This window comes from Aspergillus fischeri, genomic scaffold (assembly GCF_000149645.3).
Source record: "Aspergillus fischeri NRRL 181 1099437636264 genomic scaffold, whole genome shotgun sequence".
Taxonomy (NCBI): domain Eukaryota; kingdom Fungi; phylum Ascomycota; class Eurotiomycetes; order Eurotiales; family Aspergillaceae; genus Aspergillus; species Aspergillus fischeri.
This window is the reverse complement of record NW_001509762.1, coordinates 5,770,482-5,789,240: the sequence shown is the minus strand read 5'-3', so window position 1 is coordinate 5,789,240 and position 18,759 is coordinate 5,770,482. Positions and strand designations below refer to the sequence as shown.

General features: G+C 51.3%; 7 protein-coding genes across 7 annotated transcripts, besides 1 other annotated feature; 5 read left to right on the top strand and 2 right to left on the bottom strand.

Annotated features, from left to right (window-relative positions):
• Positions 1 to 414: 414 nt before the first annotated feature.
• Positions 415 to 994, bottom strand: cyn1 (putative cyanate hydratase; the record flags this gene model as incomplete). The annotated part of the gene is made up of 3 exons (XM_001261115.1): positions 415 to 436; positions 480 to 919; positions 974 to 994. The coding sequence occupies 3 exons, from the start codon at positions 992 to 994 to the stop codon at positions 415 to 417; spliced, it is 483 nt and encodes a 160-aa protein (XP_001261116.1).
• Positions 995 to 2,188: 1,194 nt separating this feature from the next.
• pld2 (putative phospholipase D (PLD)) lies at positions 2,189 to 5,745 on the top strand (the record flags this gene model as incomplete). The annotated part of the gene is made up of 5 exons (XM_001261114.1): positions 2,189 to 2,377; positions 2,443 to 2,821; positions 2,881 to 3,024; positions 3,102 to 5,008; positions 5,059 to 5,745. The coding sequence occupies 5 exons, from the start codon at positions 2,189 to 2,191 to the stop codon at positions 5,743 to 5,745; spliced, it is 3,306 nt and encodes a 1,101-aa protein (XP_001261115.1).
• Positions 5,746 to 7,581: 1,836 nt separating this feature from the next.
• On the bottom strand, positions 7,582 to 9,657 carry NFIA_091770 (uncharacterized protein; the record flags this gene model as incomplete). Its single annotated transcript, XM_001261113.1, has 2 exons — positions 7,582 to 8,682; positions 8,731 to 9,657. 2 exons carry the CDS (start codon positions 9,655 to 9,657, stop codon positions 7,582 to 7,584), a joined length of 2,028 nt encoding a protein of 675 aa, XP_001261114.1.
• Positions 9,658 to 9,866: 209 nt separating this feature from the next.
• Positions 9,867 to 9,894: a microsatellite.
• Positions 9,895 to 11,145: 1,251 nt separating this feature from the next.
• Positions 11,146 to 11,616, top strand: NFIA_091760 (serine palmitoyltransferase small subunit family protein; the record flags this gene model as incomplete). The annotated part of the gene is made up of 1 exon (XM_001261112.1): positions 11,146 to 11,616. The coding sequence occupies one exon, from the start codon at positions 11,146 to 11,148 to the stop codon at positions 11,614 to 11,616; it is 471 nt and encodes a 156-aa protein (XP_001261113.1).
• A 1,474-nt stretch (positions 11,617 to 13,090) lies between these two features.
• NFIA_091750 (rhomboid family membrane protein) lies at positions 13,091 to 14,775 on the top strand (the record flags this gene model as incomplete). Its single annotated transcript, XM_001261111.1, has 3 exons — positions 13,091 to 13,583; positions 13,644 to 14,662; positions 14,713 to 14,775. The coding sequence occupies 3 exons, from the start codon at positions 13,091 to 13,093 to the stop codon at positions 14,773 to 14,775; spliced, it is 1,575 nt and encodes a 524-aa protein (XP_001261112.1).
• Positions 14,776 to 15,424: 649 nt separating this feature from the next.
• NFIA_091740 (DHHC family palmitoyltransferase) lies at positions 15,425 to 17,143 on the top strand (the record flags this gene model as incomplete). Its single annotated transcript, XM_001261110.1, has 2 exons — positions 15,425 to 15,623; positions 15,699 to 17,143. The coding sequence occupies 2 exons, from the start codon at positions 15,425 to 15,427 to the stop codon at positions 17,141 to 17,143; spliced, it is 1,644 nt and encodes a 547-aa protein (XP_001261111.1).
• A 574-nt stretch (positions 17,144 to 17,717) lies between these two features.
• Positions 17,718 to 18,638, top strand: NFIA_091730 (ubiquitin-conjugating enzyme E2; the record flags this gene model as incomplete). The annotated part of the gene is made up of 1 exon (XM_001261109.1): positions 17,718 to 18,638. The coding sequence occupies one exon, from the start codon at positions 17,718 to 17,720 to the stop codon at positions 18,636 to 18,638; it is 921 nt and encodes a 306-aa protein (XP_001261110.1).
• Positions 18,639 to 18,759: the final 121 nt, after the last annotated feature.

Below are 18,759 nucleotides of genomic sequence, written 5' to 3'. Positions count from 1 at the left end.
CATTACCATCGTCTGAGTCTGTCAGAGCTCTGCGAGAAACAGCTGAGAACAATCTACTAGCCTCGTGGGCAGTTGCCGCTTCTGTCCTTCCGTTGAGTATCATTTCGCTTCGATCTGGAGTTGACGCGAATAATTACTCTGGTACATATCAGTTCATAACTAACCCTACAGGTAGTCTTTCATGTATCCTCCATCAACGAGCCAGATCAAAGCATGGACATGATACAATGAGTATGATTCAAATTGATAGTTACTACAAGAATACTACTCTGAGTGCTACTACAATCGCACAATACATAGTCATCCTTCACCCATGCATGTCTTTAGAGATGTGCTACCATATATTATACTACTTCACAGATTTGAAAAGCCTTACTTTCGACTTGACATACCTCGATCTATAGCATATTCCCATCAGAAACGAGAGAAAGGCAACCTGCCACTGTCAGCTTCATTCACGCCCAGAGTCCGAAACTCACCATTTGCCCCTCAGAGTAATAACAGCCCAATTATTGCCATCCGCATCCGTCTCCTTCTCCACTTTGGTCGAAAAGGAAATAGCGCTCATAATCCCATCCCCAAACTTCTCATTGAGAACAGCCTTGTACGCATACCCGTAGTTCTGCACAATCTCATACAACCGGTAGATCAAGGGCTCCTTCGGCGGCATCTCAACGGAGCGACCACGGTCAGGGAAGCCGCTTAGCTGCTCTTCGAGAACCTGGGGCGAGATATTGAGGAGTTCTGAGAGTTTCTGGATGTCTTCTGGGGATGCCTTTGCCTGGCCGTAGAAGAGGGCTGCTGTGGCGACTTCATTGCGGCCGATGTGCTGGGCGATTTGCTCGAAGCTGAGCTTATTCTGGGCCTTGGCTTTGAAGAGGGTTGCTGCGGATGCTGGAAGGTTGGGATGCTGCGTAGCCTGCGGTTGTTTCGTTAGTGGGTTGTCCAGTGGTTGTGGAGGGAGTGGTCTGACGTCAAGTGTTGCGAGCGACATGATGAAGGTTGATGTGGTCAGTTGGGTCGATTCCAGAAGATCTCTGCGTGGGAGAATATACACTATGTTTACCGATACTTCCAATCTTTAGAAGAGATAGGTAAGGATTGCTCTTCTATGAGTGGAGCGACGTCGGCCTTTTGTAGGTTGATGCGGGAGATCACACCGTGCGGGGAGAGAAAGATAAGGCAGTTGTTACTGATAATGTACTGTTACTACTCCATTACCTTATCCTTTCCTGGCTGATCTGACTATTCGCCGTAGATAAGGTAATTCCTTTACCGTACCTGACCATTTCCCAGCAGATTTCTGCGGGGTTCATTTCTTCCAAGTACCTTGGTGTGTTTGGAGAACCTCAATTGGAACCCTCAAGGTCAATGGTCCTATATCTAACTTTTGTCTCTTCCGACATATCAGACAATAATTGCTTACCAGATCGCCCGGGCATTCATTGTATATCTATAGCTCGCAGGGGACTGCAGAGAAGCGGAGAGAATCGATCAGGATATATCATCCGAAGTAGACGAGACCACAATGAAGCTGATGACTTCAGTACCTTCAAGTGTGCATATAATCGACCATTTCATCTCTCATACTAAGCCAGAAGCAGACGCTCTTGATTTTCCATCAACAGTCCCTGGACTTCAGCCACAAATCAACGGTGATTACATTTATGATGTTCAAATGCTGCGCCACAGTGGAGCGAATAATGCTTGTTGCGGGATTATACGAGGGGTGCGTAGGCAACAATTTAAACCCCCGCCAGCTACAACGGAATTTCCTAAGGCTGTCCAGGAAACGTTATTTTCTTGGTGCAGTCTGTGCCTGTTATTGAAAACACTGAAGGCTTCTTACTTTGTGTCATAATCAAACTAATGATGGCTTCATCGGTGAGGAGAGATCTGTTTTCTCTCCTCAAGCCGAGAGTGGGCTGTCTTGCCGATTGTCTCAGGATAGCGGGGCAGTAGTGGCTTATTGGCGTGCCGCGTGTCAACAGACTAACGAGCTGACGGTGAGGCTGTGTAAATGAGGGACTGGGCTGATCTGGCCCCGGCTTATGTCGGTTGTCCCGCAATGATATGGATAAATTGTTTCGTATCCCTCAAGGTTCGTTGTTGATTCTATATGCGATCAGCTGCGGGCGATATTGTGCCTCAACCCCTATAGCTCGATCGCCTCCTATTGACTTCGGCAATGTCTGGACGAGAAGATGATTTGGCCTACGGCCAGTACCACCGACGAGAAGATGGTCAGGGAGAGAGCACACGAAGCTTCGTTGGTGATACCTTCAAAAAGCTGAAGGACACTTATAAGCAACAACACTCCCAGCCCCAGCAGACAGGACAGAGCCAGTCTCAGGGTCCTTTCCCAGGAGGTTATGGGGTGAGTCCATGAAGCTCGTGTCCCTCGTGCTTACAGTGACTAATATTATGTGACGGTCGGTTCAGGGACAGAGTTACCAAAATCAAGGATCCTCCCAAAGCTACCCATACGGAAGCCAGAACCAGAACCCGAACCCGTACCAGAATCCCGAGCACCAGGGAAAACCCGCGAAGCAGGACAAACTTTCAGGGCTTTTAGGAAAGCTTCAAGACACCGTCACCGGACTTGGCTCGGAAGTCGCCCAGCGAGTCGGCAATGTTCTCGATCCACAGCAGGCATATGCAGAGTATGGTCCAAATAAGCCTCAGTCGGAGCACAGATTCGGTAGCTTTGCCCCTCCGCGGCAGGCCAACGATGCGAAGTGGTATGTCGACGGATGCTCTTACTTCTATGCCGTCTCAAAAGCTCTCGAGAGCGCCAGGGAGTCAATCTGGATTCTGGACTGTAAGTGATGCTCATCTCTTAAAGAAGCAAACCTGTTTCGCGACTAACTCCTTTGATAGGGTGGCTATCTCCTGAATTGTACCTGAGACGTCCACCTGCGAAAAACGAACAATATCGGCTGGATCGGATGCTGCAGGCCGCGGCGCAGCGTGGAGTGCGGGTCAACGTCATTGTATACAAGGAGGTTACTCAGGCATTGACTCGTATGTACCAACTTACAGATCAAGACCGGCAGAGAATTCCTGTTCCAAGCGCATTATACTGATGGTAGCTCACGCAGTGTCCTCCTCACACACCAAGCACGCTCTCGAAGACCTCCATCCCAATATCGCAGTGTTCCGCCACCCCGACCATCTTCCCGATCGTCAAGGACTGGCATCCTCGATTACTTCCTCTCTCCAAAACTTGACCTTGGACACGGTTTCGCTTGCAAAGATGTCTGGCGATGCGCTCAAGGGTCTGTATGGCATGAATGATGATGTGATCCTCTACTGGGCCCACCATGAGAAACTGTGCTTGATCGATGGCAGAATCGCCTTCATGGGAGGCTTGGATATGTGCTTTGGCCGATGGGATACCCATCAACACGCTATCGCTGATGTCCATCCCACCAATCTGGACGACATTGTCTTCCCCGGTCAGGACTATAACAATGCTAGAGTCCTCGACTTCCAAGATGTTGTGCACTGGGAGAAGAACCAGCTGGATCGGAAACGTACCTCCCGTATGGGTTGGTCCGATATCTCAGTGAGTTTGCACGGGCCGGTCGTGGAAGATTTGCGTCGGCATTTCGTAGAGCGTTGGAACTTCATCTACGACACGAAGTACCAGGTTCGCAAGGACGCAAGATATACCAGACTTGTCTTGCCTGGCCGACCGGGCTCTCCCTCCGGCCAACAATACAATGCCCAACAGTCGGCGCCACATCACCAACCCCCGCCGCAACAACAGGCTCCGGGCCTCTCGGGTTATCCCTCACAGCCGAGCGTTGGCGGACAAGGAGCACCGGGCTACCAGTCTTCGCCTAGCTACGCCGGCTACTCCCCATCGCAGAGTGGTGGTCACCAATCCACTTATACGGGGGATTCGTTCCCTCCTCCACCTCCGGGACCACCTCCCAGTCAATACTCCCCAGCTCCTCAGTCTCAGTTTCAAGCCCAAGGTCATGGGCAAGCTCCTTATTTCCCACCTCCCCCTACTCAGGAGGGATTGCACTCCCAGACAAGGGGCTTTGACGACTCCTATGAGGAAGCTCGTGGCCAAGGCGACTCCGAACGGGGATCTGGCTTCATTCCTCGCCGTCTCAAGGATGAGCTGACAGGATACGGCAATGTCATTCGCGGACAATTGGCGGGACAAGTCCATCAATACCAGGATCGTCTGACTTCCTTTGGGCGCCACAACTCTCAGCCGCGAGGCAACATGTCCTGTCAGATTGTGCGCAGCTGCGCGAAATGGAGTAATGGAACACCGACCGAACACTCGATCGCCGATGCTTACGCGGCTGTGATCCGCAACAGTGAGCACTTTGTCTACATCGAAAATCAGTTCTTTATCACAGCAACAGGTGATGCTCAGAAGCCGGTCAAGAACAAGATTGGTGCTGCTATTGTGGAGCGCATTCTGCGCGCAGCTCGGGCGGGCCAGAAATACAAGATCATTGTTGTAATCCCGACCGTCCCCTGCTTTGCCGGTGATCTGGAAGACGATGCATCTTTGGGAACGCGTGCCATTATGGAGTTCCAGTACAACTCCATCAACCGCGGAGGCCACAGCATCATGGAGCTGATCGCCAAGGAAGGGGTCAACCCGATGGAGTATATCCGGTTTTATAATCTTCGCAATTACGACCGTATCAATGTCAACAGTCGCATGATGGAAGCCGAGCAACGAAGCGGCGTCAACTATGAAGACGCTCGCAGACAGCATGATCTGGATGCGGTCGGTCAGGGAGGGTATGGTCCTGGACCAGCTCGGACCGCTTTCGACACAAGTGTTCCATTCCAGCAACAATACCAGCAGGCTGCTCATCAAGTGTCGACCGCCAAGCCAACATCCAGCCGGTGGGATACTGTTAGCGAGTGTTATATGCTTCACGGCGAGGACATTCGCAACGTGCCTTGGGAAGGTCCCAGTGAGGCCGAGATAGATGCATTTGTCACTGAGGAACTTTATGTTCATTCTAAGGTTGGACATAACCCTCGTATGATAGGAACTGGTTGACTGATGATGAATAGGTCATGATTGCCGATGATCGGGTCGTCATCTGTGGCTCTGCCAATCTGAATGATCGTTCCCAGCTCGGGGATCACGATTCAGAGATTGCGGTCATTATCGAAGACTACACCCCCGTTCAGTCCACCATGAATGGCAAGCCATGGACCGCCAGTCGCTTCGCCGCCTCTCTGCGTCGACAACTGTTCCGCAAGCACCTCGGACTCCTGCCACCCCAAGATTACCAACGCCCAGACGCCAACTCTGAGCCAGTGGGCATTCCCAATGACTTTGACTTTGACGCTCCAGAGAGTCAAATCGCGGCAGATCCTCTCGCGGACACCCTTCAGAGCCTCTGGAATACTCGCGCAAGGACAAACACCGAGGTCTTCCGCAAAGTCTTCCATGCTGTTCCAGACGACACCGTGCGCAACTGGGCGACATACCGGGAGTTCTACAGCTACTATTTCCAGAACGCCGATAAGGAGTCCTACGGCAAGGACGAGAAAGCCAAGCCCGCGCGGTACGAATATGGACATGTTGTGCGGGACGACTTCCCTCCTGGTCCAGAAGGCGTTCGACAGGTCAAGGAGCTGCTGAGTCAGGTTAAGGGCACGCTGGTCGAGATGCCATTGATGTTCTTGATCGAGGAAGATGTTGCAAAGTCGGGATTGACTCTCAACGATTTGACGGAGCCCCTCTACACTTGAGGAGGTCGGGACATTTCTTTGTGTAATTGGAACTAATCAGAAATCTAGTAATTTGGATAATTTGATCTTTATTCTTTCTTCTTTGTTTCTTTCTTTCTTCCGATTGGAATCTTTAAGTTTTGACTTCAGGCTGAGTGGTTGATATTGTCCCTCGAAGAACAATACCAAGGAACGGCCCTCTGATTGGACGACCGCATCTCATCAATCTGTTCGCTAAATATTGTTGGATACAACTCCCATATTATGAGAGTACTATGTTTTTGCCTTCTTGGGAATGTGATCTGCAGTGCATACGATACGCCATTCAATATCCTTGTATCTTTCGATTGACCTACAGAGACCATGGCAGCGCGTCAATTGACGAGGCATAAACTGAGCCACTTAGATTCCAGTACATAGCGAAGTCCTACATATTGTACAGTGTACATGAAGGCCAAGACGATAAAGTTCGCGCTGATCAAGATTCGTGTTCCAGATCAATTGTCCACAAATGGAGACTGCCGAAATGAATGAGGTTTACTTTACGCAGCTCGAGATCCTAGAGCCGAATCTCCCATTGAGATTAGGAGAAGAATACTCGCTGCAGGCCGGCGGACATTGACTGACCACGGGAATGACAATGGCAGTCTTTCAAGTCGAGAACAATACCAAGCCGATCGAAGACTCGCACCACTCACAGCATTGACGAGCCATCCCGACGCCATTGACTCAGTCGGGAAGAATACTAATGTTCCCGACTTGAATATCGATCTTCCTTCTTTATCCGACTGTATGGTATAGCCACTCGAGTCCATGAGATGCATCCATTCCTTTCAGCCACCAGACCATCACTCTCTTCCATCCTATCTTCCTCCTCATCATACCAAATCAAAGCTGAGATACACCACCAGAGCAGAGTTCGCAGGCCGACTCAACACTCCTCAGATGAAGATATAAAGCCATCGTCGAATCCCCGAGATCATCCTCTTCTTTCCCACCATCAACCCTATCAATCCCAATCTCAAGCATCCAAAACTTCATTCTTTGCTTCACGCAAAACCCCAATCAATCAAAATGTCTCCCCAGAACACTGTCCAGGACGCCGTTGTCGTCAAGTGTATGCACCCCCCTCCCTCCCCCAAATCAGACTTGCAGTGCAGTATACTAACAAGTGCATCCAGCCTCCCCCGGTGGCGGCTGCGTCGTCATGTAAACTCCCCATCGACGAGATCCTCGCCCGCAATGTTCTAGCGCCTACCGACTAGTGCCGTTCAACGTCAACCTAGCCATAGCCACCGCCACCGCCAGCCCAAAATTAATCAACCGACCAAATGCGGGCGTCTACTTGTCTTCTTTCCGTTTGAGTTGTTTCTGCTATAGTGACCTGACCTGACCTGTCCTCCCGGGGTCTGCGTGCTTTCGACTCTCTTCGTTTCTCCCGCGCACGATTATCCGACATGATGTGACGCATTCGACTTTGCTGGATGGGGGCTGTTTTGGAGGATAGTTGGGTAGCGAGGATGGGGAGGGGAGGAGGGACGTTGCGTTGCGTTTTTGTGAAGGGGGCAGAGGGACCTGGGCTCTTGCTTTCCTGTCATTCCACCCTCTTGGTGCTTCTGTTTTCTTCTTCCGGGCTAGCTGCTTGTTGTATCTTGGGCTGGGTGAGACCTGGTCGGTGCTGGAACTTGTTTTCTCTACAAACTTTGGTCGTGATAGTTCGGAATGAATGTGAAGATCTGATGAATTGCTTCGTCGTAAATGATAAGGAAGTAAAGGCCTATGGGGTATCATGCATGGTGGCTTGAAACGAGGTCTGGTCTCATTGTTTATACGACTAGGGTATATTGGACGTAATCATCATAGTACGGTCTCTTTCCGAATCGCATCCACCCGAGCGATATCATCCGCACTCGGCTCCGACGACTCCAGATCAGTACCCCCGAATGCATTTTCCAGCGCGTCCTCGACCCGTTCGACGACATGCGAGATGAGCCCTACGGAGCGGGCCATGCCGATCTGAGACATCTCCTCGCCGACAGCGGCCTCGATGCGGCCATCACCGCCGTTCTGCGTCATCTCCGCCTCAAAGGCATGACAGACGGTCTTGAGGGGTTCCAGGAATCGGCTGCGGAAGTAAGGGTAGGTCTTCTCGAGCTGTAACTGCGTCCGCAGCGTCGAAGATTGAAGCAAGATGTAGTACAGGCTCAATGCAGCGTGGATGGATGGAGCCAGTGTCCGAGAGAATCGGATCCACGACGCTGCGATGTCGGTGGATACGTTGAGAAGTATATCGGCTGAGTTGAAAAGCAGCGGGAAAAGAACAGAGAAATAGTGAGGGTTGAGGAAGATGTTTGTGGCGTTATTGGAGGATTGAGCTGACGCAGCCAGAATCTCCTTCTTCAGCCATCCGACTGCTCGGTCCTTCACCGCCAGCAGATGCTCGTCCTCTAGGACCCTGCGGATGACTTTGAAGCGGGTGCTTTGAGAGGGATGGCTGTGGACAATGACTTCGGGGAGCTGCCGGATGATGCTGTAGGTCTGCCGAGTCGTGCAAGCAGTCACTGCGAGAAGAAGATCGTAAAATTCCTTGTCATCTGTTGGTTCTCCGATCGCGTTGTTGCGTAATGAAAGGGTAGTCAGTGTGAGTAAAGAGTCTAGAAGCGGCTGCGGCTGCCCGAATGCTACATCGTCCGGAGATTTGACTGGCCCGATGAAATTCGAATAGATACGGGCTAGATCAGGGAAGACCGGGATGGGGGGAACTTGTCCGGATGAGAACAGCTCAGCCATGGCGGCCCGTCCAGCGAGCAGTAACAGCGAGCCATGTCTCTCCAGCGGAATGTCCTCGACATTTTTGGGGGGCTCATCAAAATCCAATGGCGCAGGCTGGTTTTTAGCAGGCTGGAGGGCAATTGCGAGCAGTTGATCGTCGCTCAAACCAAAGTCACTCGACAGAGCCTACATCGGTCAGAATGTGCAATGCTTGCGGAAGGTGTCATAACCTACAATTATCTTCGCCAGTATCATGTCTCTGTCCTTCAAATAGTTGTTACTGCAATACACATCGGTTTGCGAGTCCTTCCCGGGTAAGCGCGTCTCAGGATGAAGCTTTTCATGCAACCGGATGGCCCATGACATCCCTGGGTCCATGGGACCCACCAGACCCAGTAGATAAGATTTTAGAAGTTCGATCAGACCAAACTGTAGGAAGCGTTTGACAAGAGCCGGCTCGTCATTGGTCTTCGGCGATGGAGATTGAACTTCGGCTTCGGGATCTGGGGCGGACGCGGCCGACACCCGTAACACACCTGACTCGCTGGCCGATCTAGGAGGTGGAGCGGGCCTTTTCGTCGGGGACACGTCACGGAGAAACTCCAACAGTGCAATTGTTGTCTCACTGGTTGGCAGTGTGGTGTATGCTTCTAGAACTGCCTGGAGGGATGTCGCGAGAAATCGGCTCGGGGATTTGGTCTGAATGCGGGAATGTAAAATAGAAAGCATAGCGACCAGGGAGTTGAATTGCACGACATATCGTGGAGGTGTTGTTGTCCCTTCGCCAAGTCTATCATTATAGCTGGTAGTTGATTTAGACTGTGTTTCGGGCGCATCAAAATCTCCCGGTGGGGTGTGAGCGTTGGAGTCGTCCTCATCAGGTTGAAGCCGCATCAGAGCATCAGAAACCCTCAGGATAACTTCTCGGGGGTTACCAAGGCGAGCAACATCTTGCAAGCATTCCAGCGATTGAGGCAGCATTGGTAGTAATAGCTGGACCAAATCCCAGCCAATGTTTGTTGTCAGGGTCTCATCTTGTAGCAGCTTATGCAGAGTGGGCAAGCGAGCGGGGGTCAATTGGTACTCCAACAGGGTGAGATAGGTGAGATAGTCGGTCGCTGGCGGCAATGCCTTGATAAGAGGGTCTTCTTCTTCGGCCATGATGATGATGATTGATGATTGATGGGAGTTGGATGGATGGAGTGGGATGTTGTCAGGAACAGTAAGTTGAGTGATCTAGACAGAGTTCAGAACAGAGCGAGAACTACGGATGCCTAAGGTACTGAAGGTGGGGGGTTCCAGCACATGACATCACTGGCGAAGGAGAGGTCACCTGATCAGGTACCACGACATTAACAAATGCCTACCTTAGTAAGCAGTAGTAAGCAGTAGTAAGCACAGAGTAGTTCACGAGTTAACTTACTCTGATGACCCATGACTTCTTGCAGAAAGAGGATTGTGAATGATCCCCATAATCACGTGGCTCTGAAGGAAGTATTGCAATCTAAAAGCCATGGCTGACGTAGTTTGGCTGAGAGACAGTAGATAGACTATGGAGTATGTAGATACTTGGCAGACTAGAGACGTACTTAGCCTGGGTATGGAAGCCGCTAAGGAAATAGATGGCGATCTTTAAGGCACGCACTTCATTGGCAAGAACTATCTAAAGAGGTACGGAGTATGTTATGAGGAGTCCAGGACTGAATAAGATCATCTCCTGAAGTGACTAGAACCATCAGCTGTTGTATCTTTGTACGTTTCATGCCACCATGACCCTGCCTGATATTTATTTAACCATTTTATCTGGGTCTAATCAAGGGTTCCACCCGGGAGACAAAAGAATTAGGGAAAAAAAAATAGTTCGGCTCATGAGTTCCGCCTAGCTGAGTAATGTCCAGACAAGACACGGCAATAATGATGTCGCTACAAGCTTTTCAGTTTAATCGATTAGCATAGAAGAATTAAAGATTTTATGGTTAATTCTTTAATTATAATCACCGATCTAATCATCCATAGTTGTTGCGACTTGAGATACCCGGACAGAGCTAAGGTACATACTGCCCATAGGGCAGCAAGCTAGTGAAAAGTGGATGATCCTGCGGCTGTTCTTATCCGCGCCGTACCGGGTTCGCCAATCCTGTTCTTCCTCCTTCTATGGGTATAATAATCTTAAGGCCTGCTACTAATCACACCCCTTCCTTTCCTCTCCTTGTCGGATTTTTCTTCCTTCCTTTACTCACCTCTCCTGTATTGATACGCACGCTCTTCTTGTTCTTTGCCTGTTACATTAAAAAGCATTCGCGCACCTTCAGCGTCTTTCTATTCAGTAATTGGATTCTGCTGTCTTATCTGTTCAGCCTCCTCCGGTTATCCCGGCACCCGTTTTGCCAGCCCATCGCTTAAAGATCAGACGGGGAAAAGGTGCTCAACGCTCTTGAGAAGTCGGCCAAATAAAAGGGACGTACCTACGTTATTGTACTTGCTAGAGACTTTCTCCAGCCCTTGCCATTCCACAGGGAAAGAACCAAACGGAGTGTACCCGTGACGCGACTTCTTCAATAGCTATAAAAGGACGTGACAAGACCGCTTTCCTCCGAAACAAGGATACGAGAAATTAGTTCCGAAAGCAAAGGCCCGACCTACACAGCCATGGCAACCGAAGTACGAACCTTCTACACCCCTTCCGCCACGACGCACATCTCCCATGCTCCGACCGCCGTCGACGAGCTCATTAGCAAGTATTCTTCCGCAATGGTGACTGCTTCGAGCACACACTCGGCAAGCCGTCTGACGCTGAAGAATCCCCGTCGCAACATCCTGCAACGTATTGTCGATCATATTCAACTGGGGTATTACCGCTATGAGGTCACTTTCGGACTGTATGTGATGACACCAGGCGAAAAGCTCGTCGCCAACACTTTCGTCATTGTGGTGCTCTCTCTTCTCTTCTGGGCGTTGGTGCTCTACTTCCCGTCTTTGCTGTACCAGAAGCTGAGCCGCCTGGTGTGGCTGCTCACCGGCCATAGCGGTGAAGAGATGGGCGCTGCTTTCGGCATTCTCGATCCGCATGTCAGCCCTGCGTCTTCGGCATTCTCCGCCTCGGGGAGTCCGTCATCATGAGAGGAGTGGATTGTGTATAGACATAAACGACTTTGTACTTTTTTCTCTGATATTCCATCCGGTTGGATCTGGATGTCAGTGTTGACGGTAAGTCGTCTTCCGATCAAGTTTCGTTCTCGCGCAGCAAGCTGACTATCTTCGGCTTAAAAGTATTTTTATCTTATTGCTTTTCAGGCGTTCAAAACGGGGCGTTCTTTGGGCTATCATTCTCATCCTATGGCCGACACGTCTCGCCATATAGAATTAATGAAGTGAAGGGAACCGGATTATTAATGTGAGCACGAGTACTGGACGGATTCAACGAAGGTTATAATAATGTGTACTCGAACCTTGGAGGGTCGACAGTTGGTGGCACCTCTGGTTGCCGAGCCGTTCATCTTTCGCTTCTGCACCAGAGGTGTTTTTGGACCAGACGGGACTGAGTTTTCTCAACCCATACTCAACCCATTGCATTCACTAGCGTGTCTCTTGTTGATGTACAAGACTAACACTACCTTGCGGAACAGAAGCTGATTGGCTTGTGTGACCGCAGGCGTTGGATAATGCTTAATGTCAAATGTGAGATTATATGAAACCAAACACGAAGATACACTGTTTGTCTGCACCACGGCTTGATCGGCTACAATAAACTCGTAGTGAGAATTAGTTATGTAGCACATCAAACATGTCAAACATGAGGTGGCTGTGCTGAGCCTGTAATGTCTGGTGGACCAATCCCGTCGAAGCGCAGTTAGGTACGGATAGAGTACTTACGGTACCCAAGGTACCTGACCCAAGCAGGAGATAGATAGGGTAGGGTTGCAGAGTAAACTCCAAAAGGAACAAAGAAAACGATCCACTGGACCAACCCCAGCCTCAGAAGATGAATAATAATCGTCGTAATCTGAGTTTGTGGGTTCCTCGGCAGGATCATTTGATTTGCTGCATCCAAACAGTGCTGCGTGGCAGTGGCTGGACAGTTGAACAGTCCCAGTGATGATGTATCTTACGAGTTCACCAGACGATCGGCGCCAAAAATAGTGCGCTGGAGCCAAAAGTGACTGCCTAGAAAACATCTCGATATCCCTCTGACAACGAACTCTGCTTCTGCATCATTACTGTTGATTCGGATTCAGTCGTTACCAGTTTTTCTTGGATTGCCAAGCGAGTCTTGTCTTGAGTTAGAATCCTTTGATAGACGTCTTTGTCATTGCCGTCCCGTGCTCGCATACTCCCTTTTGCCCAGCCGGGATCCATCAAACTAAGGGGAATTATCACGTTTCAGCTCGTGACTGCGACTTGTTCAGCGACTTCGTCAACTGAATATTGAGAATATCTAACTACAGATTCATTGCGATTCCTCTAATTTCGTTACCGCCAAATCTCTGATTTTATTACTGCTATCTATCTTGTTCTAAGATCCATTTTCATTTACAGAGGATTGCAGCAACCTCGTCTAGCGCCAAAATCTCCCTGCCGCGGCTGTCCATCCATTATGGCAGCCCACAGCTATTACAACGGCGGCTACAGCAACAATCCCCCAACCTACGAGCAAACCCTTCCTCACACCGAACCCGTCGATCGCGTCTCTCCGGTATCACAGGGGCATGGTTACACAGGCAACAGCGGACATCCTTATGCAACTGCCGACTATGGCTCACATGAGACTCGGCACAGCCAGCACTCGATCGCGTCAGACCAGGGGGGCCCATATGTAGCGGGCGGGAGGTTCAGCGAGGCCGATTACTACTCGGACAATATACCGTTGAAAGCACACAATCAAGATCCAAATGGATCTCCACCGCCAAACTGGATGCAGCAGCCAACTCAATATGCACCAGACCCCTCGGCAATGGAGCCCGCAGGGCCCCCGGTTGCCGCGACGAGGAGACAGAGGAAAGGGATATTCAAGAAGAAGATTGCTTGGGTGACATATACATTGACCATAGCCCAGGTCATCGTTTTCATCGTTGAGCTGGTGAAGAATGGTATGTGGTTTCAGCGATCCGTTTTGCCCGCTGGAGGTCCATCGTACTGACTTTTTGCAGCTCAACTTACAGGAAGCCCGATTGAACTCCACCCCCAGTTCAACCCGATGATCGGCCCTTCGCCGTACGTTCAGATCAACATGGGAGCGCGGTACACGCCATGTATGAAGAACGTGGACAAGATTCAGAATTCGCAGGTGGAGTTCCTGTTCCCGTGTCCGAACGCGACATCGACTGCGGATTTTGTATGCACCCTCTCGGAGCTGTGCGGTTTCGATGGAGTCCCGAACCCGGTTCCGGGCGGCACCCTGGACGATCGCCCTGAGCCAAATCAATGGTTCCGGTTCATCATTCCCATGTTCCTTCACACCGGGATCATTCACATCGGCTTCAACTTGCTGGTTCAAATGACAATGGCCGCTGACATGGAGAGAACGGTGGGATGGTGGCGGTTCGCCTTTGTCTACTTGGCCAGCGGTATCTGGGGTTTCGTGCTCGGCGGAAACTACGCTGCTCAGGGCGAGAGTTCTTGTGGCTGCTCGGGCAGTCTATTCGGAATCCTGGCTCTCTATATCTTGGACCTTCTCTACACTTGGGGTGAACGGTCGAGTCCGTGGGCTGAGCTTGTGATCATGGTTCTTGGCATCGCCATTTCTTTCGTGCTGGGGTTGCTTCCGGGGTTGGACAATTTCTCACACATTGGAGGCTTCGTCATGGGTCTGGCATCTGGTCTCTGCATTATGAGATCTCCTAATGCCCTTCGCGAACGCATTGGTCTTGCCCGTAACCCATACGTGGCCATGACTGGTGCCGCGGGTGCCAGCGCTGACCCAGGAAATAAGGTCACCAATCCTGGCTCGACCATTGCCGAATTTTTCAAGGCTCACAAGGGCTCTAAGAGCTCGAAAGACTCCAGTGCTCTGGGTTTCTTCAAGGGTCGTAAACCACTTTGGTGGGCCTGGTGGTTGGTGCGACTCGGGGCATTGGTTGCAGTCCTCATTGGCTTCATCTTGCTTATTGTGGACTTTTACAAGTATCACACCTCGAATTGCTCATGGTGCTACAGACTGAGCTGCTTGGTGAGTCCGCCTCAATCGAATTACATCCGTGACATACTGACACTCTACAGCCGGTCAATGATTGGTGCGAGCAGGGTCAGATCACAGTTGTCAACACAACCACAACAAACTAGGTTTATTTTAATGCCATAGAGAAATTTAGATCAGCTTTCTCAAATCAAAGACATACTGTATATAGTGGTTCAAGCAGGCCGCATTTTGATACTCTTCATATCAACAAGTGGGTGGTCTTTTGGTACTTATTCGGGATGATTTTGATGTTACTATACCCAGGAAGAGAATATGTCTATAGACTAGGCTCTCTATCACAGTGACAATGTGACAATTCAGCTGGTCTGATTCTTAAAATATCCTTCTCTTCCAGAGTCAACAAAGGTGGCTGTGGCTGGTGCTAACCACGTGTATAATTACGTACGCATCGATGGCTGTGCAGCTGGTAATTACCGTACGATACCGCTATCCTCCCGTCATCAACGTACTCCGTCAAGACGGCGATCTTCCGCAATCATCCACCAGGCTCCAGCTCAGCATCATCGCCTTGTTTTCAGTGCTCTCCTTCGTGCTTCTTCATCTTTTCTTGTGTCTATTCTCACTATTTGTTTAATCCTTGAATATCAAGTCTTCCTACTATCCATTTTGCTCCTCGCCAACACAACTATCCCTCCAGTATCTAATTCGCAATGACCGCCTGCTCATAGATCGTCTCCATGCTCTCGTTCTAGTTGCGAAATCTCCCAACGGTGATATACACCGGCATTCACAATGGCAACCCTGGCGACATCGCCGCCAACATCTCCAACCTGGCCCAAACGCCGCCCGCGGGCATGGGCCCTCCGGTGTGAACGATACTGCTGCGCCGCAGCAACCTATTTTCCTCTGGCATTTGTGTACAGTTTGACGACGTGGGCGGTCTACGTCGAAGCGAGTATTGGGTTGAAGCCGTCGCGGAGCCCCTGGATCGGTATGTTGCGAATTCCATTGACCTTGAATCTGTACCAAATAATGCGCGGATCGGAACTGACTTCGTTTCCGGTAGGGCTACCAACCTCGATACTGGGAGTTCTTCTCTACATATGCCTTAATGCCTCGTACACGGTGGCGGTCTTTACGGATCCCGGGTCGCCGCTGACGACTGGGGCCGGTCGGCATCAATACAGTGCGCTGCCGGTCACCGAGTTGCCCGAGTATACGGCGTACACGGTGAGCTCGACCGGGGGATCGCGGTATTGCAAGAAATGTCAGTGTCCGAAGCCGGACCGGGCACACCACTGCTCGACGTGTAAGCGGTGCGTGCTGAAGATGGACCATCACTGTCCGTGGCTTGCGACTTGTGTGGGGTTGTACAACTACAAGGCGTTTCTGCTGTTTTTGGTCTATACGTCGCTGTTCTGCTGGGTGGATTTTGCGGTGTCGGCGACGTGGATCTGGACGGAGGTGTTCAACGATGCTCCGTATCTGGACACGATGCTGCCGGTGAATGTGGTGTTGCTGGCTATTTTAGGCGGGATTATTGGACTGGTGCTGACGGGGTTCACGGCTTGGCATATCAGTCTTGCGGTCCGGGGCATGACGACGATTGAGTGTTTGGAGAAGACGAGGTATGTGTCGCCATTGCGGAAAGCGCTGGATCGCCACCGCTATGAGCACATACTGGGGAACCACCGGGATGGTAACGGGGCCAGTCCGGCTGCGGACAGCTTTGGCCATCGGCTGCAGGACTACGGGCAGCAGATTCTCGACGCGCATGCTAATGCGATTCCCGGAGTTACTCGGGCCGAAGAAGGGGAGGAATGGCTCTCTCCGGCACCAGAGCAGCCCGCTGGCCATGGAGTGTCTGATGATCAACTCACGCCCGCGCAACAGGCGCTGACACGATCGTATGCGGAACTCGAAAGACAGCGGGAGCACGACAGGTACCAGGATTATCTGAACGAGGAGGATAACGGAAAGCTACCGCACGCGTTCGATCTCGGGTGGCGCAGGAATCTCCTGCATTTGTTCGGCAGCCGGCCCCTACTCTGGCCCATCCCTGTGTGCACGACTACCGGCGACGGTTGGCGCTGGGAACCGAGCCGGAAATTCCTTGAAGCGCAAGAAGGACTACGCCTAAAGCGAGAACAGGACATGGCCAACCAGCAGCATTACTACCGTGATCTGTACTCGCGCAACATGAACAACAGTCGAGCCTGGCTAGGGCCGGACGCTGCAGCCCCAACATGGAATCCGCATCAGCCGTTAGACAGCTTCAGAAACCCGGAGCGGCCCGCCACGGGGGTGTCGATGCGGACTTTGGCGCCCATGTCCCCGCGACCACGCCCGGGTGATAGTGATTTTGAAGATGACATCAGTGAGACTGATCCTTTGAACCAGCAATCTGTCCCTACAAACGGGGCTGTAAACCGATTGCATAAACCGAACGAGGCAAGCAGCGCGACCACTAACCGACGAGAGGAGTCGAGCGAGTGGCGGGACTGGGATTGATACCTTGGTCTAGTTCTCTTGTACTTGTCGGGTATTGGACATAGCGGACATGCATACATGAATAGGTCGTATACACGGAGTACTTCCGATATGAGGAGATGAAGTTCATGCGGCGTATTTTGTACGATGTTTCATATTCCAAATTTTGATTTAGATTCGTCTTAATGCATTAGATTAAATGGCTTGGAATCCTGCCAGCTAGCTGCTAGGAGTTGATTGGTGCCTGAGGTATATAGTACTATGTATCTTACTCCGAGGCCGCGTGGAAACTCCAACGTCATTGGAACAGGACAAGCTGGCATTTATCTCAGACGGAGTACCGCTCTATTTATTCACTCATCTTTTGCACTACATACAAGCAGTCCTACCTACTGATAAATCACGAATTGGTACACTCCAATGCCACATAACATTTGACGCCTGTATAGTCCTCGCCAGTTGCCACCTTATCAGTTATCAGCCGTCACCCCAATCTGATAACTCAATCAGATCAACGCATCTCAACCAAGCAAACACCACCACCACCACGAACAAAATAATCACATCTACTGGCAAAGTCAGGGAAAGTCTCAAAATGACATCCCCCTCCCACCGGCGCCTCCTAAAAGAAGCCTCCGAACTCGCCTCCCACCCCTCCCCGCACTTCACCGCCCACCCCGTCTCCGACTCCAACCTCTACGACTGGCACTTCACCCTCGCCGGCCCGCCCCCTCCCTCCCCATACGCCGGCGGCATCTACCACGGCCGCATCGTGCTTCCACCCAGCTACCCACTGCGCCCACCCTCCTTCCGCTTCCTCACCCCCTCCGGCCGCTTCGAGGTCAACCGCGAGATCTGCCTCAGTATCTCGGGCCACCATGAGGAGACATGGCAGCCTGCGTGGGGGATACGGACGGCGCTACTTGCGCTGAGGAGTTTTATGGATGCGGATGCGAAGGGGCAGGTGGGGGGGTTGGATGCTGATGTTGCTGTGAGGAGGCGGTATGCGGTTGAGAGTCGGGGGTGGGTGTGTGAGGTTTGTGAGGGGGGGAGGAGTAATGAGGAGGTGTTGAGGGAGTGGAGGGAGGTGTGTCGGGCGAAGGGGGTGGAGGTTCAGGGTGCTGGTGCTACCGCGGAGAGGACGGCTTCGGGGGAAGCTGAGCCAACTCCAGAACGAGAACCGGAGGATACAAATGCAAATGCGAATGCAAATGCAGATACGGGAACGGAGACGGAGACGGCGTCTTCTCAGAAGGAATCGGAATCAATACCGTCGAAGGATGCTACGCCGCAGCTGCAGGTACAAGTACCGGTACCTTCTGTGTCATCTGCGCCTGCAGAAGCAGCTGCACCTGCACCTGCACCAACACGCACGACTCCAGTCCAGACTACGACTGCTACTACTTCTCGACCTACTACGTCAGATGCACCGTGGCTGGATCGAGCCATCCTAGGCGTTCTCGTCGCATTGGCGTTTATGATCGTACGGCGGCTTGCCAAGTCGGAGGAGTTTTAGCTATTAGCGTTGTTCTTCTATGGGTGGGCTGGTCCCGGGGAGTTTTTGGATATCTCATTGTTTTTGGTTGGAGCTTGGTGCATGCATGGAGTGATGTTTATTCCAAGGTTTTGATTGAAGT